We start from the raw sequence: 20,123 nt of genomic DNA, 5'->3' as shown, positions 1-20,123 counted from the left end.
ATAAGTAATAATACAATTTCTCATTTCATTTGGAACAATTTGCACTCGTATAATATATTTCTAAGAAATGAAACATAGCAGTCGAAGGTCTCGTGCAATTTCAACTTTTTGAAAAACACACTCTCGTGCAAATTATCCCAAATTGAACTCTAAACCGTGCTATTACGTATACTAATAGTACACACAATAGAGTTATAGCAGAAGTTTTGATAACTGTTTAAAAGTTGTCCGTGGACATATTGCATAGGCTGTTGCAAAGATGTGGGAGAAGTTCAAGTTTCCGGAGGAATAGAAAAATGGTCTTATCGTAAAGATACCTAAGAAAGGAAATCCCAGACTGTAATAACTCTTAAAGAGGATTAATGCTGCTGTCAGTTCCAGAGAAAGCCCCGTCTCTGATTAAGATCTTACTAGAAAGAATGACGACGACTTTAGTTGCCATGCTTAGAGACCACCAGCTGGCATGTGTCAAAACAGATCGAGCATTGACCAGATCACTCGCATTCAGATATAGTTTAATTTGGAAGAGATCAATGGATCCTCGACTTTGTGTGAGCTTCATTGACGCGAGAAGGCTTTTGGCAGTGTAGAAAGAAACACCTTATGGAAAATACATTATTCATTATGGCTTTCCAGAAAAATGCCTTGTAATTCTCTTACGAAGGTGATCAGTTACGAAGGGATGTCCTGTAGAGATATTCACGTAGGCGGGGCAGCTGGTGCTCTCAAACAAATCTGAGGTTAAAACAGGTGCAAGAAAAGGTTGTTATAATGAGTATGTTTAACGAAAATGAATATTATTAATGAAAATCATGTGGAAAAATAAATTCCAGTCTTAAGCAATATCTACATCCTGTACCTATACGTAATTTTGCCTCAAGAAACTACTACGAAAACAATTTCCAAAAACTTAATCTCTTCAAACAGGACTGTTACCTTAACTCATTTCTACCTAGATCTATCAAACTATGGAACTAGCTACCAATACACTGTAAAATGAATGAAGTAAGCCTTTTTGTACTGTATGTAAATCGTATGGAGGGGAAATATCAATTGGGACGAAAGTTCTGTCTCAAGTTTTATAAAATGCATATGTTTATATTGTGACAAATAAACTAAACTAAACTATACTAAACTTGTCCTGCGACGTCACAGTGATATAGGGCAATTGGCATATCAGTATCCAATCATATTAGAGAATAGTCAAAAAATAGAATGTCTCCTTGACATTTTATGACGTTATAGCTTCCTCTGCTTACGATTAATATATTTGAAATCAAAAGAAACTTCCAAAAACTTAAAGAAAGCTAACGAAAAGGTGCTACTGTCACATAAAGCAAGGGTAAGGAATCTCTATAAATATCTTCTTGCTTTTTACCTTTCTGCGTAATGTTTTTTCATTCCACTGATCTGTTATCGTCGTTACATTATAAGACAGGGGCGGCGGAAGCTGAAAAATTTTGGGGGGGCACTCCAATATTTCACAGTACTTTGAAATGACCCCCCCCCCCCCCCCCGTCCCTGTTTAGCTTGATTACAAACGTGTATGTGTGATATTTCAATCAGTAACATTTTGCGCGCATTAAACCACTTGCAATTGTGCTGAGAGACACAAAAATGATGCAAGTCGTCGCTAGATATATCGTATATTTTTTAGATACAGAAAATTATGTAATATCAAAATAATAAATAATGGTAATCATAACCAAATCTCATGCGTGTCTCTCTCATTTTGTGTGAGGCATTATATTCTGGGGGGGCCAAGCCCCCCCAAAAAATCTAGTGGGGGGGCCAGTGCCCCCTCGGCCCCCCCGCTTCCGCCGCCCCTGTAAGACAACGTTATATACGATACTCAGTTGATAAGCCGGTCGAAATTCTAAGCCGTATGTTTGAAAAGATCAGATAGTATCGAAGAGTATGATCTGATCCAAAGAATCTAACAATCTAATCCATACCTTTTAAAAGCATAAATTAAAGATAATGAAATGAATGACGAGAAGTGAATGAGAAAGATACACCGTCATTTATTTCAATATATGTATGTCTCGTAATTGTTTGTGTTAGGAAATTAGATGAATAAAAACTGCTACTGCATTTATAGCATAGCACATTTTCACATGTAAAATCTAGATAATATATTAATATCCGTTTTAATCTTGTAAAATATATACTGAAGATGGAGCTACTGAGACACTCGTGGAAACACTAAGGAATGTCATGTTCCTAAAAACACTTTGTTGTATTTTTGATTGTTTTCTTAACATAAAGTATGTCTCGACTTGTCTTCCTATGATCAGGTGTGATGGTGTCAAGACTTCGTTGATCTCGTCATAAACATGAGTAAGGGGTCTTGAATTCAGAACTCCTTCAATCTCTATCGACGTTGTGAGAAATTAAATTTCTCTTCGTAATTAAATTTTGTGCCATGAAATTGTTTCCTCAAGGGGTTCGCTCGACGTTGTACTTTCATTGGATATTCTTTTCACGCACAAACATTTTGAGTTTTCTGTCCTTAAGGTGGCTCCATATAGTTTTTGTTCGCGCGCACGCCAGGTTGTGCATGAGCATGCGCAGTATCAAAACGTGAATAATCTCGTAGCTTTTTTGCTTTGCTGAGATCCATATCGATGAATGATATCCGATGAATGTCCTTCGTAGTGATATTCGAGGAATTTCTTTCGTATTGATGATCAATATTCATTCGAGAATTCAGAAGATTGTGCTCACGTGATGCATAGTTATGCATCCGGCTCGAAGAACCATGTTGTATTTTCGATTGTTTTCTTAACACAAAGTATCTCTCGACTTACTATTCTTCACGCCCTCTCTTTCTCTCGATTCTTGAGGTGTATGTTACGTCATAGCCGCCATGTTGCAAGGTTAACGCCAGATAAAGCATTCCACAAAGGTTTCTCTTGTTAAATCAACCAACATGGTGGTAGTACTTCATTGTTTTTTGTTTCAAAGGATTTTGAGTTTTGAGGATTTTGATTTTTGCCCTCCAAGAATTAATGAAGAAAAAGTTGAAAAATGAAATTATTTTAATTTCAGTACTACAATAGTTTGAATTTCAAACTCGCCACCTTAACAGCACAGTTAACTTTCCTATGCCAGTATTTCTTTTCAACTGATATAACTTCACTGCAAAGATATTAAGAATTTTAAAAGTCTGTTTATCGGAACAATAAAAAAAATCGTTCAGTTTGCTTTGTGCTCAATTTTTACAATAACTTGCACGCCGCAGAACCTGAACAAAAAAGGTTTTCCTTCATCTACGATAGCTTATTAAAACAACTTTTATCAGTATTTTATAAATATAGTGTAAGTTACGTCTTTGGAGAAAATTTCTCATCTTTCTTCATTAGTTTGGCTTTTGCGATTTTTTTTGTACAGAACTTGATTTTCGCTATTTTTCTTCCAACATTGTACAAACACATGTCATTCCAGAGTGATTATCTCAAAAACAAGCTCGGGACACCCCATTTTTCTTTGTATTTTTGAAATCAGAATTAAGTTTCAGAATAAAAAAGTTTCAATTTTCAATTTTCTGTTTATTATTTTTTAAAGAAGTTAGCCACCTTAAACGAAACGCCATGTTAGTTTAAACTTATTATGATACAGTTTAGATCCTTTATTTGTGTGCTTTATCGTTAAACAATATGATTTCGCTTGACATGAAGCGTCGGCGAAGAATATCCGTTTTTGTTATATAGCTACGATTTTTTTCGATATAACAAACACTCTCATTGGTTTAAAGATGACCACGTGACACTAGTTAAGAGGGCGTCTCTGTAGCAGCGTGCCACTCGATCTGGGCTCGAAAAATAGATTTCTTTTATATTCCTATCATCGAAAGTACTATCTATCCTCACTACAAAATTGCAGTTAGAATTGTTCTAAATTCTTTTTTCCACCCGCTATGCGAATTTTTGTTCATCGACCCCAAATCAGTGAAAGACGCCGATTTTCGAGGTCGGCCGAGGGCTATTTCCAAAATCTGTTTTCTCGGGTTTCTCTGCACATAAAAGCTAATTTTTCTATCCAGAACTTTAGTCTAGTGTAACTTCTGCATAAAAACAGTAATAGTTTTTTTGGAATGCGCGAATTCTGAAAAATAATCCTAACTTATCGAGACTACTGAAAGCGTGACATGGAAAGCTAAGATTATGAGACCTCGAATATTGCAAATTTCTCATTTGTGGCACCTAACCCAGCCCTAAGATATCATTCAACCTTGAGATAAGAAGCTATTTTATAGATGTGTGCAATAAAATTTGCGGCACATTGCGTTTCTACGAAATAAGCTAAGTTTCAAATTGTTCTATTTTCAGTTATTTCCTAGCGTGACACGACAGGCCGTTGGGTCTGTGACGGGTACTTCTTTGCTCATTATCCTCAATACCATTACCTAAAATATAATATGATGAATTAAAAACCTTAACTTTACAATATTTGTTCCATTATAAGAGATTTCAATGATCTACGGCTTCATTTGATAGTGTTTCTATAAGCTGTTTTGAAATTTCACCGCACAATAATATTTTTTATTTGAATATCTCGAGCTCCGCGGGAGGTCAATCGCTATTTGTTTATTTAATTGTAGTAAAGAAATCCTCGCTTTATCTCGAAACATACTAAAGAGATCCAAAACTGAGAACTGTTCTTGCCTGTAGAGCTGAATATTTATAGTTTTTTTAGTTGAAGGTAACATATCATTCATATCATTGTATTAAGTAAAGGATGCACTTGCCCGCGTTAGTAGCGTTATTCACTGTGTTATTGATCAACATTATACTTATATTAGTAGTACTTGAAATACTGAATCTATGTCTTTGTACTAAATACTAGTGAGTTAGACTAGTACGTCTAAATTGAAGGCTCTTGCAAAAAAAAAAAAAAAAAAAATGAAATAAAATAAAACAAAATAGCAATGCATAATATTTTTTTTAAATATACATCTTTTAAATATAATACAAATAACCATTATTACAAATACAAATATTTATGATATAATTACCAATGAAATATCTATTTTTATTATATAATTACCAATGAAATATCTATTTTTCTCTATTTCGAAAAATTGATATCTTCACACGTGAAAATAACATGTTATTTTCACGTGTGAAAATAACACCATTGCGATGGCTATTCAAAAATACACGGAAAGAATTGTCTGAAAAAGCCAAAACATACTTCATTGATAATTATATAATAAACAGAATATTACATGGGCGCTTGGAGATACGAAATTTATCTTCTCGTGTTGAAAATCTCTCACGAGTGAGCTGCGCTCACTCGTGAGAGATCTTTTCAACACTCGAAGATAAATTTCGTATCTCCGCGCGCCCATGTAATATCCTCTATTTCTCTATTTCGAAAAATTGATATCTTCACACGTGAAAATAACATGTTATTTTCAAGTGTGAAAATAACACCATTGCGATGGCTATTCAAAAATACACGAAAAGAATTGCCTGAAAAAGCCAAAACATACTTTCATTGATAATTATATAGTAAACAGAATATTACATGGGCGCTTGGAGATACGGAATTTATCTTCTCGCGTTGAAAATCTCTCATCAGCCTTCAATGTTGCAATGCCGAAAAAAATACTTAATCACTTTGAAGTACAGCTTAGATCTTTTTTGCGTTTGGTTGGGGAAGTCATTAAGGAATGCAAGTGTTCTCCGCAGTAGAATCAGTAGTGCTAGCTAGCTATACCGCAAACCGGTTGGCTCAGCTAGTTGGTTGAGCATCGGGACTTTCGTGCGGGAGGTCGTGGCTCGAGTCACAGCCGGACCAACACTCAGGGTCTTAAAATAACTGAGAAGAAAGTGCTGCCTTTGTAATTACATCTGCAAATGGTTAGGCTTTCAAGTGGCTCGGATGACCACTTTAAATGGCGGTCTCGTCCCTCCACAATCATCATTACTAACCAACATCGGAGGGACGTAAAAGAACCACTGAGGACGTAAAGAAACCCTGGCAGTGACCACTCTCAGTGCCTACACTTCATACTAACCATCTCTCATGCTTGTAGATTGCACAAAAAGCAATCTGTCATTAAAAACTCAATGTAAAGCGCCTTTGATTTTATTCATATAGAAAAGGCGCTATATAAATTCATAAGATCATTGTAAGCATTTAATCTTAGTTCAGTGAGTACACGACAGGGGCGGCGGAAGCTGAACATTATCCATTGGAGGACTTGAGGAGCGCGTCAAAACAGCCTGTACTGATTGACTGTTTTAAAATCGCCTTGAAAATAATGTTAGTTCCGAACTCATGTAGATAACCAAAGAATTTGCTTTTGTAATGAAGATGATGACGATGACGATGACGATGACGATATAATAATGGATTATTAAATCATAATAATAATAACGATAATGATGATTATAATGATAATGATGATAATAATAATAATAATACAGCAAAACAACAACAAAATAAAAACATCAATAAGAATTATCTATCAAAGACACAGGAATATCAACCATCACAGATTTTGAAAGAATGCTTTAGACGCAACCATAATAGCTTGGCTTCAAAGTAGTTGAACTTACTCGAGTAGAGTGAGAGCTGAATGTTTCTCTAAGAGAAATAAGCAATACATTGATTCATTGATTGAATAATGATAATAATAATAATAATGGTTTATTTGAAGCATATCTACAGAGTAGCTCTATGTGTTCAAAATTATTGGAGGAGCCACTACCCGCAACCCCCACTTCCGAACCGCCGCCCCTGTATGATCATAATTTTCACAATCACTTGTTCTGTAGTTATGAATGAATTCATACGTTTGATTGCACCTGTTGCAAAGATCGTCATCTCAGCCGAAGAACAGTCAAGACTGCAAAGTATTTTTCGACAAAATGATAGTATATGGAGTTCGAAAATATCGGAAGGACGAAATACCTTTTCACTATAGAAAATGATGGATAATTTATAAAGGAAATAAACGTCGAGAATGTTAATGACTAGTGACAAAGATATCAATGATATATTTCCTAGAACTTAAAAAAAACTAGAAATATTCCGCTCTACAAACAAGAACAGTTCTCAGTTTTGGATCTTTATAGGGTGTTTCGAGATATTAGAGTGCTCACACTAAATCCGTGAAACAAATACTAATTTTTAGCACTAAATAGTGATAATTAAATAATAGAAAACAAAGGATTCTGTTAGAAATAGTACTAATTAGTACTATTTAATGTTCACGGTTTTAGTGCGTGCACTCTACTAAGCGAGGATTTCTTTACTAAATTTACTATAATTAAATAAACAAATAACGATTGACCTCCCGCGGAGCTCGAGATATTAAAATAAAAAAAATTACTGTGAGGTGAAATTTCAAAACAGCTTATAGAAACACTATTAAATGAAGCCGTAGATCATTGAAATCTCTTATAATGGAACAAATATTGTAAAGTTAAGGTTTTTAATTCATCATATTATATTTTAGGTAATGGTATTGAGGATAATGAGCAAAGAAGTACCCGTCACAGACCCAACGGCCTGTCGTGTCACGCTAGGAAATAACTGAAAATAGAACAATTTGAAACTTAGCTTATTTCGTAGAAACGCAATGTGCCGCAAATTTTATTGCACACATCTATAAAATAGCTTCTTATCTCAAGGTTGAATGATATTTTAGGGCTGGGTTAGGTGCCACAAATGAGAAATTTGCAATATTCGAGGTCTCATAATCTTAGCTTTCCATGTCACGCTTTCAGTAGTCTCGATAAGTTAGGATTATTTTTCAGAATTCGCGCATTCCAAAAAAACTATTACTGTTTTTATGCAGAAGTTACACTAGACTAAAGTTCTGGATAGAAAAATTAGCTTTTATGTGCAGAGAAACCCGAGAAACCAGATTTTGAAAATAGCACTCGGCCGACCGCGAAAATCGGCGTCTTTCACTGATTTGGGGTCGATGAACAAAAATTCGCATAGCGGGTGGAAAAAAGAATTTAGAACAATTCTAACTGCAATTTTGTAGTGAGGATAGATAGTACTTTCGATGATAGGAATATAAAAGAAATCTATTTTTCGAGCCCAGATCGAGTGGCACGCTGTTACAGAGACGCCCTCTTAAATCTAAATGTATCCCGACCGGGAAATAAGTAACTTATTTCCCGGTAGGGAAAAATGTTGCACGTGACAATAATCGTGAAAATAAACAAGTGCATGTGATCGAGAGCGTGAAAAATGCGGGTGGCGTGATATTTTGCAGCAATCACTCAGCAATCAATTTAGTTTTGTTTTCCCTCGAGTCTAGATGTTTCCCTCGGCTTCTCCTCGTGAAACATAGAGACTCTTGGGAAAACAAAACTAACTATTTCCCTCGCGAAAAGACATTAAGTGTATAATATTTAATGATAACTGATTCTCAGCTATTTACGGCTATCGTTTATTTGTCTCGGCTTCTTGGCCAGTGTACTCTTGGTAGTTGCGGACTTGCGCACATACCGTACTCCAACCACTAACTGAAACTGTTTATATGCGAGACTGAGCTTGTTTTATGAAGCCATAATCGAATTGTGATATTTAAAGATTATACAAAGACAGTATGTTTTTGAAATATTACATGAACATCAACTCGCTGTGAATAATAATGGCTCTTTTCTCTTTGGACGCCAGTTTTGATTTAACTAGGAAACACATTAAACAAAAACACTGAAAGAATGAGAAAATACTGCAGTCCAACATTAGATTCTAGATTTAGCTTCATTTATCTGCTATGTTTGTCTGCTCACAGTTAGCCAAATCTAGGTTTCTGTGGTGTCATTTTATAAGGAAATGTAACGCGTTAATTTTCTTCTTTCTTAATGGCGGAGGGAAAAAGCGTTAAAACTGATTAAATCCAAAGTCTAAGTACACAGGAAAAAAGAGGTATTACGTTTCAAAGCTTAGCTAAAATTTCTTTACTTTATTTCCTATTTTGACGATTTTATTGGGGTTTGTAAGTATCGCCATACATTTTTTTATAACGTAGCACCATAGCTTGGACTACCTGTGGTCTGCTGCTTTTGTCAGTGTTACATTACTTATCGTTTTGCCGATCCTCTATTAAAGATAGAGGTAACAATATTTGCTTTATAAAACTATAAGAACATCAAAAAGTTCAAATAAAAATTTTAGTTTTTATACTTAACTTTGCTAATTGAAACATTCGAATGACGTCATCACGATGATCAGTGACTAACCAAGCAAAACTTTGTTGGTTTCGTCGAGTTTGTTTTGAGGGATGCATCATGATTAGACATCTGTGTTTGAGGGAAAAACTGGGTCGAGTTGTGTTATGTCTTATGAATATTAATCATCCTGTAACCTGAGCGCATGCGCAGTAGTATGTTAGACATCGAAACTCGTGTAGCTCTACGCCATGTTGTTGGCTAAATAAATAGGTTGATTCAGAGTTCTAGAGTTATTTCTTCGAGCTTACAGACACATCAAGTTGGCATTGCAACTCAAGATATGCATCGTGGGAATGTTCTAAGAGGCGAAATAGACGCCATCTTGGAAATATGTCCTATAGTATCCCAACAATGCACTGCGATGCCAACTCGATTCCCTCATCCTCGGAATGGCTAATTAGTGTCACCATTATAAACTTATTGTGCTTCTTCAACCATAAATAATAAATAGAGGATATTACATGGGCGCGCGGAGATACGACATTTATCTTCGAGTGTTGAAAAGATCTCTCACAAGTGAGCGCGGCGAACGAGTGAGAGATTTTCAACACGAGAAGATTTATTTTCACGTGTGAAGATATCAATTTTTCGAAAAGGAGAAATATAGATATTTCATTGGTAATTATATAATAATAATTTATATTTTTGAGCTTTCGGGCATTACTAGCGCCCATTTTTATATTGGTCTTGTTTTGTTATATTTTGCCGCCCAATATTTCATCGGCAGTCTCGCGTGGAAGGGATGAATATGCTACCTTTTATTAGTTCTTCAAATTATTAAGAATTATGAGCCTTTTGTTCCGTTAACAGGTGTTAAAGCCATCATGACAAAGGTAATGGTTCATTTATTGTTTGCTTTCTTCCTCCTGGAGCACAAAGTCACCTACGCTTCCATGTGGGCCGAAACCAGCCATACAGAACTCAAGACGTACTTGCAAGGATTCATTCTTGAGTCCTTCAAAGTAAACACTATCTTTGCATGTTACAGAAAGTGTGAGGACAACATCATTTGTGCAAGCATCAACATGAATCTGACAGACATGACATGTGAACTGAAGTACTCTACCAAGACAAGACACCCAAAGAAGATTCTTAGTCATCCAAACATGATGTACATGGAATTGCGAGATGAGGTCGGTTCAGTGCCAGATAATCCAATACAATCCTGCAAATGGTTAAAGAACATTATCAACCAGTCGAAGTCCGGTGTGTATTGGATGAAGATAAATGACCCATCCTCTGACGCTTTTCGGGTGTTTTGCGAGATGAACACCGATGGAGGAGGCTGGACACTAGTGTACAGCTATTATTTTACTCAGTTCAATAACTTCGCTTCATACGCAAACAGCATTTCTCCGGTCCCCAACTGGCCTGTTCATTGGTCATCAAGCAACTGGTCACCTCAATCGACCGTAACACCTCTAAGTGAGTCTATTCGCTCGGCCATGGATTTTTCTTTGTGGAAGAAGATTGGTAACGAGTTCCTTCTTGCACCCAATATCACGAACTGGGTTTCCTGTGTTGAAGGATCCGGGAGCCTTGTGGAGTGGAGATCAGGAACTACGACCTGTCGAGTTGTGAAGGCTATAACATCAATCTGCACGAATATTGCACCAGATTACTTGATTGCACATGCATGTGGATTAGCTCTGACACGTAATGGCGGTACACAGTTTATCCTGGATGGGAACAAAGCTAATTGCTACCCTACCCATGATCCTTGTGGTAGCGATTCTGTATCCAATCACCAGCAACATATAACAAATCCTGGAGGTGCCCTTTACATCCGCTGATGAATAATAATATGAAAGAACGTTTCAAGTTTGTAACACATAGGAGATGACTGCTGATGGCTGTACGGCACACCAGCTTTGTATCTTATCACCTAACATCTTTTGCACCGACAGAACGTTTCTAGCTAGCAAGGTTGGCAGAACTCGAACGTTGACTTTATTAAGGCGCTTTGCCGTTTATTAGTTAATTAGTCTAAGTTGATTGATAACGTGAGTCATAACGAAGCATCACACACATGTCCAGCGCCGGCCTACAAGGGAGTGGGAGACTCGTAGATAGTAGAGAGGGTTGTTTAATAGTTGGGAAAAGGCCGGATATTCAAAGAGTTAAATGTCTAGGAGATCCCAACAAAGGGATGGTAGAGACAGTCCATTTGGGTCAACAGGTGATAGCATAGGCCTGCCTTGGACATCTATCAGTACTAAAGGAGGGCTTCTGTTCTCCCCAGCATACCAATTCTTTAATTAAGCACGCTTCAATGCTGACATAGGATCTCGATATTTATATATAAGCAATTATAAAATGTTTGAAATATAACGCGCTCAGTAGTTGGCTGGCCACCATGTCTATATCAGAGGAGAGAGACACGCTCGCGCAAAATTCTCTTTCCCGACAAAATTTATAGGAGAATCGCGATACAAAAATATACCTGACGACGATGGTCACTCATTGACAGTGCATCATATTTATTCAGTGGAGTTCCAACCGTAGCTTCCTTCTCAGACGTTCTTAGTGTCTGTTGCGCAACGTTTCCCTCCACACGAACGTCTTCAAAAATTGACCAATCACCAGGAACCAATAATCCTAAAACGGTCTATTACGTATCTCGTAGAAGTGTATATGCAATGCTTAAATTAAATTAATAAAACTTTCAAAATTAATGAGCTGAGCTCTTATCAGAATCAAGTTATCGAAGTATTTACGATTCAGAAACGAGAATTTTGTAAATCATCCAACTGTTTATCGCTAACTTACCAAGCCGTACCACTATGTGTCGATGTTGTTGTTTTTCTCTCTCGATGTTTTCGCTTGTAGAATTTCGTATTTGTGCAAACGAATGTTATTTTACAAAGATGTATTAAATATTTCGGTCCCGAGACCAATGTTTAGCAAGCGATGTTGTTTTTTTTTTCGAAAAACTTTCACTCTTTCGTCGTTTTTTTTTTTTTTTTTTTTTTTTTTTTTGGTGGTTTAAAACCACAGGAGTAAGCAATGCGTTGTTTCTTGAATAAAGTTTTCTTTTATTGGACTAACAATTAGAAGACTCATTGGACTAACAATTTTACTCGACAAACAATTAGTCGTTTTCGATTGGCCCATGATAACAATTGAAACGGAATGTTCTGCTCAAGCAAGCACACGTTCGTGGGGAGTGGAAGGTTGCGTGACAGACACTAAGAACGTCTACGTAGAAGGCTAGTCCAACCGTCGTTAGATAACGAATAAGATCAAAATATCATTATTACGACGATTTTTTGTCTTGAATTAGCAATCAACACAAATTCTAGTTATTGTTATTGGATATTGATTGGCTACGAGATATTGAATATACGTACAGACTGAGGCCGCTAGGTCAAACCCTGTTTTTAATAAGGCCGAGGCACAATTTCTTCCTATCCAGACCGAATTTCCGACGCCAAATGAGTTTTTTTTAAATTTTTTCACACTTTCTTTTTATCTTGTTTTGAAATTTTTTTGCGGGTGAATACCGGACCGCCATTAAGTGCCTACCGCTCGTAAAAATAGAACGATTAACGCACCATTCATTTTACATCCCCCCCCCCCCTCCCCCCGAGGCATACCCGGGGGCATAGCGAGGATTTCACCCCAGTTTCACATATATTTGGTTCCCTGGTGTTCGGGGAAAGCGCTGTCACAGGGATTTGTGTTCCCCCGAGTTATGTGTTCCCCCGAACACTGGGCACTAGTGTTTTGTGTTCCCCCCTCCCCTCCCTATGAAACATCTTTTGACACGATTCTCTCCCCCAGGTGAAGGACATGTTTTAATTTTAAAAAGAGAACTATTACTCTGAAAACGAAAAATAAATGGATTATCTCTATCGTACATCTTTATCGTACATTTTATAACCGCGTGATCCTCTACTGCGGTTGGTATTTTAGGAGATAAAATTTTATTTACCGAATTTAATAAATCAAGCGAGTTCTTTTCTTGGTCTCGTGGCAAAATACATGAAAATACAGATATGCAAAATTTCTTTGCTGTATTATCTAGCCCTACATGGCCGCCGAAAACAGATGAATGACACTCCTCAAAGACCCTTTGCTTCTCTTCACGTCCTCTGATTACCACTCTCTTTTCCACTCCTTCTACGTACCATAGTACACGATGCTGGTGAGTTTCCGTTCGAGCGAGAGCTTCTTGTACATTCTCCGTAAAACAAATTTTTCTTTATTCACAAAATCAGAAGGATATTCCTTTCGGGATAAATAGTTAAAAACATTATCATACTGTGAAGCTTCCATGATTTTTTGAATTTAGATTTAAAGAATTTCGTTGAATTTAAATTTAGAATTTAAATCTTAGAATTTAAATTCTAAGATTTAGCCGGTTTGTAAACCGAAAACCAATCATTTATAGAGCATCCTTGACCTGGGGGAGAGAATCGTGTCAAAAGATGTTTCATAGGGAGGGGAGGGGGGAACACAAAACACAAGTGCTCAGTGTTCGGGGGAACACATAACTCGGGGGAACACAAATCCCTGTGACAGCGCTTTAATTCACAGCTTCGGCTGCAACCCAGGGACTGACCGGGGACTGTACTTTTCCCTTTTGGGGACTGGGACAGAGTGAGCTTCTCGTGTGAGTTTACATAGTCATAAGAGTGAGACAAAGACGGTAAGATTTTGGGTTGTCCTTCACGAATTTGCAAGATGTGATCCTATTGGAGGGCACACATGTGTAGAACAATAGAAAACAATGACCTTTCCCCAACCCCCCCCCCCCCCAAACCTAACCAATCACAGGGGACGTTGCAAATTCGTGAAGCCCAACCGAAGATTTTCATCGCATTTAATAATTGTTTTTCTAAGCCATCGATCGGAAAATGGCTTTTCATTCTATTCTATCATAGAGAAAACTAAGACAGAAAAAGAAAAAGACAAACAAAAAGGGAAGAAAATAAGCTGGTACTACATGGAATAAATATTGAACATTTAAATCTATTTCTTTGTCGGCGAACACATTTCTGCTGCAAAAGATATGAAATATCCAGTTGACATTAAAATAAACTGCTCAAAAGATGACGCGGGGACTTCACTTTTATTTTCTTCCCCATGGAGCGGGGCTTTCATTAACTTTCACTGAGGGAAAAAGCGAAGTCCCCGGGTATGCTTCAGGGGGGGGAGGGGTGGGGGGATGTCAAATGACTGGTGCATAAGAAAGATCAAAGTCGCAAAAGACGCGGTTTTCCCAGGCTATACCATCACATAATACTACACAATGAATCAAAAATAGATTTATTTTCGAATTTAAACTGATGTCACAGAACTAGAACACTACACTTTTTGTGCTATGACTATGCTGAACATGCTGCTCAAGTGCATGTACCTACCCTGGGTTCCAGAGGTTCTGTTTCGCATCCATTTAACGAGCGAGCGTGACTTCTCGTCAAAACAGCAAACGCCGGAGCAAGAAATACATAACCTCTGGACCCGAGGGTGGCATGTACCCAGATAAACAATGAAAGCAGGAGTGCTTACCATTTAAACTAATACATCCTGTTAGTAGAAATTCGTTTGCTAATTGTGAGAAAAGAGCGGGAAACTTTGACTTCCGGCAAATAGTACACGCGTCTACCGGAAGAACCGAAAAGAGTGGGAAACGTGGATTACTTCAATTGTAAGACACATACCATAGCACATACGAATGCCAGTCACTTACTATTTGTTTTTCCAACCGGTTTTTCCGGCTAAATAGTAAGCACCCCAAACTACCCTTTTTCGTTATTCCCTGGAGAAAGAAGAAAACGAGCCTCTTTTTCTTCACGATCATTGATGAGATTCGACACGCTTGAAAACTATATATATATACACAGGATGAAAATTGAGTAAATTAATGTTTCCCTATTGTACAATATCTACAAACCGTTATAGCTTAGGCATTGATAATGTTCTCCCATTTCAGACCACCTCTTGAGGATAAGATTATTTGTTTGAGTTGTATTCATATTCATGTATCTTTTCATGCGTAACCACTAAGCAAAGAAATGATACTCTAGTGAATGACACATGGTCTGAAATGGAAAATCATTATGCCCGAGATAAAAGGGTTTATTGCAGTTCTTTTTGTAGCATAAAGTAATAAACCTTTGCCTTGTTATAATACATTAACTACATTGGAATCCTACGCTGTCTTTTGCATTTTATGTCAGATGTAAATTTACAGCAAACTTCCTCCATGTTCCTTCTTCTGGTCCCCGTAAATCACCAATAACGTCATCATCCCTAAACAAAGGCAAAACATACATGCATTAATGAGTGACAAGAAAACAGGGAGTGCAAAGTGGTAGATGGGGATGCTGGGGGGAGTGGTGGGGGAGAGAGCCCTTTTCCAAATCACTAACCCAATACAATGTAACCTTACAATTACTTTATAGGACACTCAACAACATTACTTGATTCTCATTGGTCGAGAGGAGTATAATTAGTCATTACTATTACTCCATAGGAGTACCTATTAAGTTGCTATGGATACCACATATTGAAAAATTTATATCTAGGTTTTTAATTTACGAGACAATTTATATGATACCAAAACCTTTAAAACTAATCTTTTTATGCATTTTATTCGTTTTTATTTAGGTTTTTCTGAATAAAATAATTGGTCAAAAGAGACAGATAATAATTGTCTTTTCAATATTTGTTGTGTACTACAAATTTTATTCAACATTTTCATACAGTTCATAATTAATACAGGTGCTCATAATGTTTTGAAACTTTTTCAATTGGACTTGCATAAAAGCCTCATGCAATTACAAGAATTTTTAAAGCATCACTCATACTTGAGGTTTTGCGATTTCCTAATATACAAATTCAAGGGTGTTCCATGGTCCTTGGGATAGGACCTTGTTTGGTTGATCTAGTAAATGATTACATTTAAATTAAACTTCAAATTAAACTGAATGCTGTAAAGTTTTCCAAGCTTCATGGAATGAATCCATAAAAATCTAACTCTATATTGCACCATAGTTAGAGGGGAATGGTTATGAAACCTATTTTTATAGGTCTTTGTTCACTTTTTTCAAGCGTGACCATGCACATTCCTTTGTTTTACCATTGTTTTACCATTGTTGGCAATGGCTGAGTGAACAGACAAAAATCTTTCTTTTGGCAGCTAGTTCAAAATACTTAAAGATTTGTAAGAGATATTTGAATATTCCCCAACAATCCCATAGACAAAGTTTATGATTACTTATTTTGCAATTTCGGATGAGCATAAATCAAACATTGTGCATGGCCAAGACCGGTTCAACATCAAAAGCGAACAAAGACATATAACAATAGGTTTCCTAACCATTCCCCTCTATTAACTATGATTGAACTATAACCAAAGGTGCTGACAGTTTTATTTTATACCTTAACTCACGCTTCTTGTGTATGATGTAGAAGTTGGAAGAAGGTATCAACAGTTTCATGGCTAGTCTCTTTTTAAGAGACTCAACATTCTCTGAATTACTCAACACCATCCTGTAAAAATAGTTTTATCTTTTAAGAAAGTAATGGATAGATGGAAGCAAGAATGGGTGGATAGATGCATGAGGGATCCCAGCTCGTTTGAATATGTAAGGGCCTGGAAACAAGATCTCGGCCATCTTGAAAAATACCAAGAAGGCATTGTGATTCCAAGCACAGGCAGCCCGTAGCCTAGTACAGAGCAGTATGTTCTACACAAAACACATGCTCAAACAAACTTATAGCAGTTTCTACCTATACACTTTTACACTGAACTCCACTGATAAGAACCTTTCTTAAAATTGTAGCCTTAATAGGTTCTTAAAACCCAGGTTCTCATACACGGGTTTTGTTCAGTTGTTTCGGTCAGCTTGAATGTAGAATCAGATCTTGATAAATCTATTAAAACTACTGCTTCGCAATATTACAAGCATTGTTCATTTTCAATTTAATACCATTAAATTCTCAGCTGACTAGACGTAAACCTAAACGTTTTCGCACGATTTGAGGTTCAGACCCCATGAAAATATTGGGCATTGAATATTTAGTGCATGGAACACACAACAATTGGCTCTGTGTGGCACAAGGATTTGGAGTTGGTGTGAAATGTGTTTCTTGTTGACTACTAAACCAAAATAAGGGGGCCACAATAGCGGGGGTTTTAACAGTGAATATGCCCCCGACTACCAGGGAAAATTTCTGATTTTAACACGACTCAAATGTTAAAATCCCTGGTATTTCGTGGGGGTCGGGGGTGGGGTTTCAATTGACTAGTGCATAAGTATTAAATTATTATTAATCATAAAAATTAATTTACCTGATGTTGTCTTTGGTGGTACTGGCAGCTGTACTTTTAGCTGTCGTTGAAAGTGAAGACACTGAAGCTTCACTGTCAGAATCTGAAAACTCTTCCTCAGCTGTAATAACACAAATAATAAAAGGTAATTAATTGTGACAAATGCAACACAGATTTCACAAAACACATCTGTTTAAAGGGGATAGGATCATCTGAAATGTTAGTGTAAATGGCTTATTATGCCACATATAGAAATGTAATGCTAAGTCGTACCCAACAATAATATTCCAAGCATTACTATAAAGACTATGACCTATTCCAGTCTGACTTAGTATCTCAGCTGGTAGGGCATTGGTCAATATTAATTCAAGGGTCATGTGTTCAAAACCGGCCACTCGTTCATAATATTTTTATTCAGTCTCTTTGACTCAACACTACAACTTCTGTTTAGATTTCTATCTATATATTTCTATTTATTCCTTTCTAGTGTTACTTGGGTGCACTTTACTCTATTATGTCACACTTTCACCATGAATAAAGTTATGACATTAGAGCAGATTTCATATGACTGTGAAAAGTTCAGTGCCGTGCCGCGATCGTGATGTTTCCTAGAATTTTGATTGGCTTTCTTTTCTCTTTCTCAATGTGATTGGTCCAGCAGTGCCATTTCCTTGTCGTTACCATGTCTGTGTCCTGTTTGTGCCAGGTGATGCATTTGATTGGATGAAGAGTTCATGTCTTGCAGCGACTGTGATGCCGTGAACTTTTCACAGTCATACGAAAACAGTTCTAACACTAGGACAATTGTCTAGAAAAACTCTTGAATGTGTATGTGCACACTTAACTATACTATCAATGTATACCTTGTTCAAGAAACATAAGATCATAATATAGATTATTGGCCTTGCGGTATGATTCTGGCCAATCATAGCCCATTCCTTGTGGTCTATATTCCTCGTGTTTGATGCCTTCATCTTTAGCATTGATACTGGTTGCATAAACATAGTGCAGCTTCTTTTCCTTCCTCTCTTTCTTGGGACCTTTGAAGACATAGTAGAGCTTGAACCTCTCCTCAGGGGAGACATGGGCATCTGAAAAGAAATGCAGAATTCTGCATTAATTTCATAATCAAACATATGACTTGTTTATTCATTTTACATTTCTAGTCCTAAAAAAAGATGACAGTATAGTTGTCAACAGGGTCGCATTTTTTATGCCTCAATTTTTAGGAATAAGACTCAATTTTTGGAAGAACATTTCTTAAGAGTTTATCTGCCTTAAAAATTAATACTCCTATAGATACATGGCGAATAAAAAACCTTGAGAATGGAAGTATTCTCCGTTACCTTCACTGTAATCATCCAGCCTTGGATGGTAAAAGTAGCCAGTCTTTACTTTTCTATCTTCTTGTTGTCTTTTCTCGTCTGGTAAGCGATAACGTATCGTTCCATGGCCGAGATCCAACAAAGCTGGTGAATCCAAAGTTAACTGGAAAAAACATATATCAATAAAACGTGTACCCGTTATACTTTATAAGATAAAAGAAGAAATACTTAAATAGCTAACAGAGTTAAAATACACTACAATACATCTTCTTTTAAAGTTTGAGGAATTTTCAAGTACTCACTTGTTGTCCTTCGAGTCCCTGGACCCGTGGACTAACGATGTCTGATCGATCTGTTGAGGCACCAGAACCCATTACCACTTGATCTTTCTTTTCTTACTGTTAAATAACAAATCTAATGGCAGTCTTGCGCCATTCTGTCTTACATGATAAAAAATCTGAAGGAACCTTAGAACGCCATGTTGTTTACTTGGTAACCTACGTATGACACAGGAAGCCCGTCCATAGAATCGTTCCCAAAGCCTGCGCTATTGCAAGCCAGCGGAAGTACGAGAGAATAGATCGAAAAAAAATTCATTTTCTCTTTGAGCATAAGGTTCTAAAGAAATATTTAACCCTTAGATTAATAAAGATATATATATACATATTTGTTTGAGAAGAAAAAGTCAAGACAACATTTTTCCCGACAAGCCTGTTTCGTGAATTGCTTCACTCTTCAGGGGATTTAATGATAAGAATATTCGTTACTATCATTTATATAGAAAAAGTATACATAATTAATTTCATTTATATAGAAAAAGTATACATAATTAATTAATTAATTATGTATACTTTTTCTATATAAATGATAGTAACGAATATTCTTATCATTAAATCCCCTGAAGAGTGAAGCAATTCACGAAACAGGCTTGTCGGGAAAAATGTTGTCTTGACTTTTTCTTCTCAAACAAATATTCTGCTCTACTTCTATCGATGTATTGAGCACTATTTTACGGAAAATTGATTCACAGATTTCTTATATATATATATATATATATGATATCTATTAGAATATAAGATATATATAACTTTATTAATGTCACGAAAATGAATCGATATCCCATAAATTGGATACTAGTATATTTTTTCCAATGAGGTTCCGTGGAATTCCGATCCCGAGCAAGAAAATAAACATTTTCAAAATCTCTTGGAGGAAAGATTTGAAATATACTCCTTTGGACGAGTCTTATGATGTGGGCGCAACAATACGTCTTCCTGTTAGACTCATTCCATAAGTCGGTGTTTTCGCTCT

At 36.6% G+C, this 20,123-nt stretch overlaps 2 protein-coding genes across 2 annotated transcripts; one reads left to right on the top strand and one right to left on the bottom strand.

The window, feature by feature from the left end:
• The first annotated feature begins 9,868 nt into the window (after positions 1-9,868).
• LOC116287035 (uncharacterized) lies at positions 9,869-11,932 on the top strand. Its single transcript, XM_031693648.2, has one exon. The coding sequence runs from the start codon at positions 10,031-10,033 to the stop codon at positions 10,997-10,999; it is 969 nt and encodes a 322-aa protein (XP_031549508.2). The 5' UTR covers positions 9,869-10,030; the 3' UTR covers positions 11,000-11,932.
• Positions 11,933-14,461: 2,529 nt separating this feature from the next.
• LOC116287038 (uncharacterized) lies at positions 14,462-19,325 on the bottom strand. Its single transcript, XM_089034764.1, has 6 exons — positions 19,115-19,325; positions 18,834-18,975; positions 18,351-18,578; positions 17,509-17,608; positions 16,596-16,706; positions 14,462-15,464 (listed from the first exon to the last, which is right to left on the bottom strand). Exons 1-6 carry the CDS (start codon positions 19,184-19,186, stop codon positions 15,383-15,385), a joined length of 735 nt encoding a protein of 244 aa, XP_088890890.1. The 5' UTR covers positions 19,187-19,325; the 3' UTR covers positions 14,462-15,382.
• Positions 19,326-20,123: the final 798 nt, after the last annotated feature.

The sequence above is a fragment of the Actinia tenebrosa genome, unplaced genomic scaffold (genome assembly GCF_029948245.1).
Source record: "Actinia tenebrosa isolate PJP-AT-01 unplaced genomic scaffold, QUT_ActTen_1.0 PGA_scaffold0__85_contigs__length_37466705, whole genome shotgun sequence".
Classification (NCBI taxonomy): Eukaryota; Metazoa; Cnidaria; class Anthozoa; order Actiniaria; family Actiniidae; genus Actinia; species Actinia tenebrosa.
The sequence above is the reverse complement of the archived record's forward strand: the minus strand, read 5'-3'. Positions and strand labels throughout refer to the sequence as shown.

Bases quoted from the DNA above. Each gene is read 5' to 3' on its own strand.
- LOC116287038 (XM_089034764.1), bottom strand. From the start codon at position 19,186: ATGGGTTCTGGTGCCTCAACAGATCGATCAGACATCGTTAGTCCACGG. The intron at 17,609-18,350 runs GTATACATTGAT...GTGTTATTACAG, and splicing joins TCTTATGTTTCTTGAACAAG to CTGAGGAAGAGTTTTCAGAT. The intron at 15,465-16,595 runs GTATAAAATAAA...GCCTTTGTTTAG, and splicing joins CACAAGAAGCGTGAGTTAAG to GGATGATGACGTTATTGGTG.
- LOC116287035 (XM_031693648.2), top strand. From the start codon at position 10,031: ATGACAAAGGTAATGGTTCATTTATTGTTTGCTTTCTTCCTCCTGGAG.